The 5,854-nt window shown below is 38.2% G+C and overlaps 1 protein-coding gene across 1 annotated transcript in view; it reads right to left on the bottom strand.

The window, feature by feature from the left end:
- Positions 1–955: 955 nt before the first annotated feature.
- The window catches only part of gtf3c4 (general transcription factor IIIC, polypeptide 4), a 7,948-nt gene continuing 3,049 nt past the window's right edge, over positions 956–5,854 (bottom strand). Inside the window, exons 2-5 of the mRNA XM_027152692.2 lie at positions 5,821–5,854; positions 4,865–4,995; positions 4,027–4,115; positions 956–3,231 (exon numbers count right to left, since the gene is read on the bottom strand). The exon at positions 5,821–5,854 is cut by the window's right edge and continues 1,706 nt beyond it. Coding sequence (XP_027008493.2) covers positions 3,167–3,231; positions 4,027–4,115; positions 4,865–4,995; positions 5,821–5,854 — 319 coding nt within the window. The 3' untranslated portion in view covers positions 956–3,166. The remainder of the gene's footprint in view (positions 3,232–4,026; positions 4,116–4,864; positions 4,996–5,820) is intronic.

The following is a 5,854-nucleotide window of genomic DNA, read 5'->3' as shown; positions in this document are numbered from 1 at the left end:
CTGTGTGCTTATTGACATCCCCCCAAACACACTCACACACACACACAAACCAGCCAGTCATGGGTCACTGGCAGCATCCCAGCAGGACCATGTAGCTGTTAAAGGACCATGTTAACAGCCTGATTTGAGAATCTGTGTTACAAATGAATACTGTGTGTCTTACAAGACTGAGGGTCCACCGAATCTACTATTTTTGCATCTATTCTTTCTTCCCTTATACTGCATTATGAGTCTTTGACAGCATTAATAAAGTACTTACTCGGAGATCTCTCAGATCCCATACAGTAAGATTTAAAAAAATCTTTGTGGACCACAAAATACAATCAGGACAAGACGTCTCTTCTTGTCTGTCAATCAATCATGCTGCCTGTCAATTCAGAGAGCTAAGTACGTGAGCTTTGGTGGGAACTGTGATAGTCTGAGATATATTTGTTGTTACCAAAAACAGAGTGTATTTATAAGATCTATAATTATGATCTTATATGAACTTTGTACCAAGTGATTTTATCTTCGGTGTAATTATATAATAACGTAAGGACTAAAAGAGGAATATAATGAATGACATTATGGCCGTGTGACTCACCGTAGCACAGTCATGAAAAAAAAAACAAAGAAAGTGTTTTGTTAGTATTAATAGTGTTTTATTTTTCATACACCACAGCAATTTGTCAATTAAAAAAAAAGTTAATGAGCATTTTTTAAATCCACTTATAATTAATCATAACCAATGTCCTGAAATATTCAAAAAACAAAAACAAACCTAGTCATAAATTCTGAGAAACAGCCGAGAACAAATATCTAATAAACATCTGAGAACAACGGTTATATATTTTTTTATTTTCCATAAAGTCCCTGTGCAGCCGGAAAGCCTTTCAGAGCTGTTAAAGAAAATGAATCCCAACTATTTTAAAAAACATCATTCATATTTACCACAAAATAACCATACAATTCAATATACAAAATAATGTTGCCTTTATTTGAGGTATAACATTATATATACACTTTATGCAGGATAAATGGTTATTATATAGATTTACACACAACTTATAGGTTTCATTTATGATATATATTGCCAATTAAGGATAACGAGCACATACAGTGTGTACAAGCAGCAGAAAGATGAAGAAATGTCACTGAAGCCTGAACTCCACCGTACAGCTTCCTTTGTGGCACAATCACTCAATTAAGATAGCTTGCAGAATGAAACGGTTCTTGCGAACTTTCTATATCGAGTCAACAAAGCAGATTCTCATGAATCCAAATAACTCGTTAATTACATACTTTAAAATAGTACAGAATCCGACCGGCTGTTTAAAGAAGTTCAGTTACGGCTGTGGAGGCTATGAATATTGCATGTTGCACAGACAAAGCCTGTGTTTGATGTGTTGAACGAAGAAAGGATGGAGGAGGGGGCTGAAATTATTGTACAAACGCTTTCTGACATCTCATTATATTAAAGACGTAGGAGGTTCCACCAAAACACGGCTAACCTCTTCGGCATTATTGGTCTCCACCTATCGCTATGGCACACACCCCAGCCAAAGGGGCAAACAAACAGCGTTGATAACAAACGAGGAAGTCAAATCACGTGTAACATTTCACACTGTGAGGTTTTAGTCCCACCAAAAGACAAACCTTTCGTGTAATCTCTATCACTCGGATGTGTAGTGTACAGTATGTGCGACTATCACAGAGTGACTGCAAAACAACATTTAAAAAGTTAACATATACCTCTATATATTTGGCTCTATCTATAAAAACAATCCGTAATCAAATCGTTTAAAAAAGTTTGATGGCTCTGCAGGAAGAAACACCTTGTTAAGGAGAGGCTCGTTTGCCTGAAAGACGTTGCCTCTTTTTTGTGCGTTTTGAGATGCTTTTCTGCTCACCATGGCTGTACAGAGTAGGTTTGTTATTATAGACTTCATACATAGACCGACTGACCCCAAACCGCTAAAACAGCTTCCCTAAGACTACATTATTAGTCTTATTATTACAAACAAATGTATCTTTTCCCCACTTGCTGTAAATTTGCATTTTTTACATTTCGTCTTTTTTTGTTTGACGCACAACAAACACGTTTGCTGCTATAGCGAGTTCTCCCTTTGAGTTTTTACTCTTCTTAAGCGCTTGTATGCATCAACCTGTCACTTGACTGTCATGTTCTTACTCTTTTTTTTTTTTTTTAAACATTTGTGAGGGACTGATAAACCACAAGAAACAAACAACAGTGTTTATGATGTTACGGCAAATTTTTCCATCTATCTAAGTGCTTTTTATTTCAAGCCCTAGGGGCAAGTGATGCACTCTAGTGACCTGAGAGACAGAGCAGGGCATTGTAAGGGATTAGTAACTGTTAAAAGGAGACAAGAGTGGACAAGACCGCCAATTTTTCATCTCATTGACCCTGAGGTAGGAATATAGGGTAAATGTATATAGGCGGATCTTGTGTCAAACTCTATTTATTTCCCTGTGGCCCATAAAAAGAGGGTTAACTATATTTAACAATATGCACTCTAACCCTGCCGCCTCTTAATTAAAATGAGAATCACATCTGTGGCTGGAATCTGCACCTCATTACTCTGGTATCTCATTAGAGGCGGATCCCACGGGAAGCGCCGAAACGCACTCTTAAAACACTTTTGCCTCTGTCTCTCGCCGCATTTGTGTCTCCCGCAGGCTTTAATCTCTCCTCGTGTAGCCTGCGTTAAAAGTTCCCACATGAAGACAGAGGACGCTGCCGATGAAGACCTTTCCAAAAACCAATTAAAAAGCGGAACCATACGACGAGGCTGAAAGTAAGTTGTGGTAAAAAGGAAACGTAGCACCATAGGCTCAAGCAGAAAGTATTCTGCAGATAGGAGAAGAAGAAAAAAAAAAAAGCTGAGGTGTCTTAATTGGAAGAGGTTTTTCCCGCCATTTTTTGTCTGTGTGCGCAAGATTGACCTCAGCACCAAGGAATCAAAACAATCCTAAGCACTAGACAAAACAAACCAGTGCTTTAAAAATTTTTTTTACACAATTCGTTCGGAACACTTGTATATATTAGCCATTGGTTATCAGCGTTAAAAACAAACAATGAAACGAACAGTGCTAAAGCGTTTCTAAGGTTTCAGGTGTGTATCAGCAGCTTTAGGACTTGCAGTGAGTTTCTTCGTCCAGCGCTTCAAAGCAGCGGCGAATCGCAGAACGTACACGGCCCCTCTAAGATCTTCTTCACCCAGTCGGGATCTGAGATACAAAGAGGAAATGGAAATCCAAGAGCAGGCGATGAACATGATTCAAACATAACCCGACAATCGAGTCAGAGTTTTCCGTGATTGTGGTTCGCCGAGCGCGGTTGAGACGACTTGATTAGCTAATGTCATGCTGCAGGTACGAGAGGTGGGGTTTCATTCGTTTATACATGATTAATGGGAGCTGATGTCAGCATGGGTGTGTTTGTTTAGTGCTCCTTTTACTCTGCAGGCTAAATGTGCGAGCGCATGGGAAGCATAATCGGTGTATTCCTGTGTGTATTTATTTTGGGATGTAAGCATCTGGAGTAAAAATGTATGTACCGATGTACAAACTTGTCTTGCTGGAAAGTTTCTTCTGTAGTATTGCAATGGATCCTAGTGAATAATGCGATCACTTGGGATGCATCTATACCATTTTATCCAGGCTAAAAAGTACAAAGACCGTTTTTTTGGTATTCATAGATACTAATACCCGAATGTATAACCTACTTATTACTTAATGCAAGTTTGATTTCAGATAAGTTTTTAAATTTAACATTTTTAAAATTAAAATTTAAAATTATTCATTTAAACATGTGTAAACAATGCTGATTTGCCTCAGTGATGTTAAAACATCAAATCATTGCCTTATGAAACACCATGTGCTTAGATTTATCAGATTACATGTAAGATGATGAAGTAATTCTAAGATATTTTCCTACATCATTGTCTGTATAAGAAAATGTGTGCGCGCGTGTGCACCAAGAGAAGCCACTGGGCTGAACTCTGATAGATCACCAGGTCTTACCCTCAGGCTGTGGCACTGAAGCAATGCTGTCCTGCAGCAGACAGCGGCGGTACGTCACACCCTGACAGACCTGAAATGACCGCACACACCTGAAATAAACAGAAAAAAAAACCACACACATACAAGTGTGAGAAAATACGCAAGGAAGATTCAACCAAGTGTTGCACTGGATAGACCTACAGCAATACATTCCATAGCATTTCCCTATATTAACCAGCAGGGGCAGACTTTAAAAAAATAAAAAAAAACTTAATAGGCTAACTTAATAGAACAAAATTAATAATATATGATATTAGTTAGTATTAAGAAAAATAAACTTGTACATGATCATGAAGCAAGATGTTGGCCAAACATTGGAATCACATTACATACTATGTTCCAGATTAGAATTATTTGCCTAGGCAAAAGTCAGTAAGAAGCAAGGTTTGTTTCATAATCTGGTAGAAACTAATGAACCACATGTTGGAGGCAGGCAGAAACCAGTTTTTCTTGCACCCTAGAGTAAACATGGTCTTCCCAGTCAGATCTCTACACTAAACAAAGCTGTGTAACAAATGTAAATGGTCAATACATCTACCACCTGCTCCAGATTCTGTGCAACACCTCAGAGGCTCTGTGTTAGTGACCAGAAGGTTAAGAGTTCAAATCCCAGGAGCCGCTGTTGAGATCTTGAGCAGAACCTTTAACCTTCGACTGCTGCAGGGGATCTAACTTCACTACAGCTGAACCGTTGCTCTAACCTCAACATACTTTTACAAGGGAAAATGTGAAGAAAAAGTGTTGTTTTGAATGTCATACACACACACACACACGCTCTCACACTCTGTAACCGTCTTACCTGAGCCATATGTGTCCGCTACTGCACACGGCCTGCTTGCGGTCAGTAAAGGGCAGAACCTCTTTACACATGTTGCAGTACTCTGGAAACGTCTGCTTGTTCATTTTCTTCATTATGTGACCTATCAGAACCTATAGAGAATACGAGACATGATGGACCGTGAATCTTTTCTTACTTTCTCTTCATTCGCAACAAATATGTCAGGATCTGACCTTTAGCGCGCTTCTACCTCCCGTTTTTCTATGCGTACGCCTTTATTACTTTCTGAGCAAACATCTGAAATATGTATCGTCCTTAAACAAAATTGGCATCATATTATTATAATAGGGCCCAATCAAACTATATTTATTGAATCTATCTGCCTTTTTTTGCTTAGAACATCACACCGGGCCTGCAAAGATTTACTGTACAAATCTAAAGCTGCAGCAATATTCGAGATGAACCGTTATGCGAATATGTGAAAGGATTAGGCCGGCGATATACACTGTGTTGGAGGATACAACTTTTTTTGAGGTTGTCCTGTACGACGCAACATCAGTATCAGTATCTATAATTGAGATTTATTTATGACACTCGACTGTTATGAAGTGTACATAGTACTATTGGTACTATAGTACCAATCAGGTAGGTAACCAAGTACTATTACTAATATATACTAATATGAAAAATGTTACACTGAATTTACATTGAATTTTATAGCTGTTAAATTTACATTGAATTTATGTTATTAGCATTCAAACACTAGCTATATTTCACACTATCACTTTCTTTGGTGCAAAATATCAATGGTCCAACAACCTGTGGTGTTGTGCAAATAATAATTTTGCTTATTTTTACAATAAAGAAGACACCAATTCTGAAAAGCATTGTATGTAATATTAAGGATCAGTTTCGTTGAATCGAACAGGAACTGTGAAAACTTTGAAACACTTATTTGTTGCAGCGTGACGACACACCTTAGCCGCTCGATCGTCATTGGTAGGATCGTTG

The sequence above is a fragment of the Tachysurus fulvidraco genome, chromosome 21, assembly GCF_022655615.1.
Source record: "Tachysurus fulvidraco isolate hzauxx_2018 chromosome 21, HZAU_PFXX_2.0, whole genome shotgun sequence".
Taxonomy (NCBI): domain Eukaryota; kingdom Metazoa; phylum Chordata; class Actinopteri; order Siluriformes; family Bagridae; genus Tachysurus; species Tachysurus fulvidraco.
The sequence above is the reverse complement of the archived record's forward strand: the minus strand, read 5'-3'. Positions and strand labels throughout refer to the sequence as shown.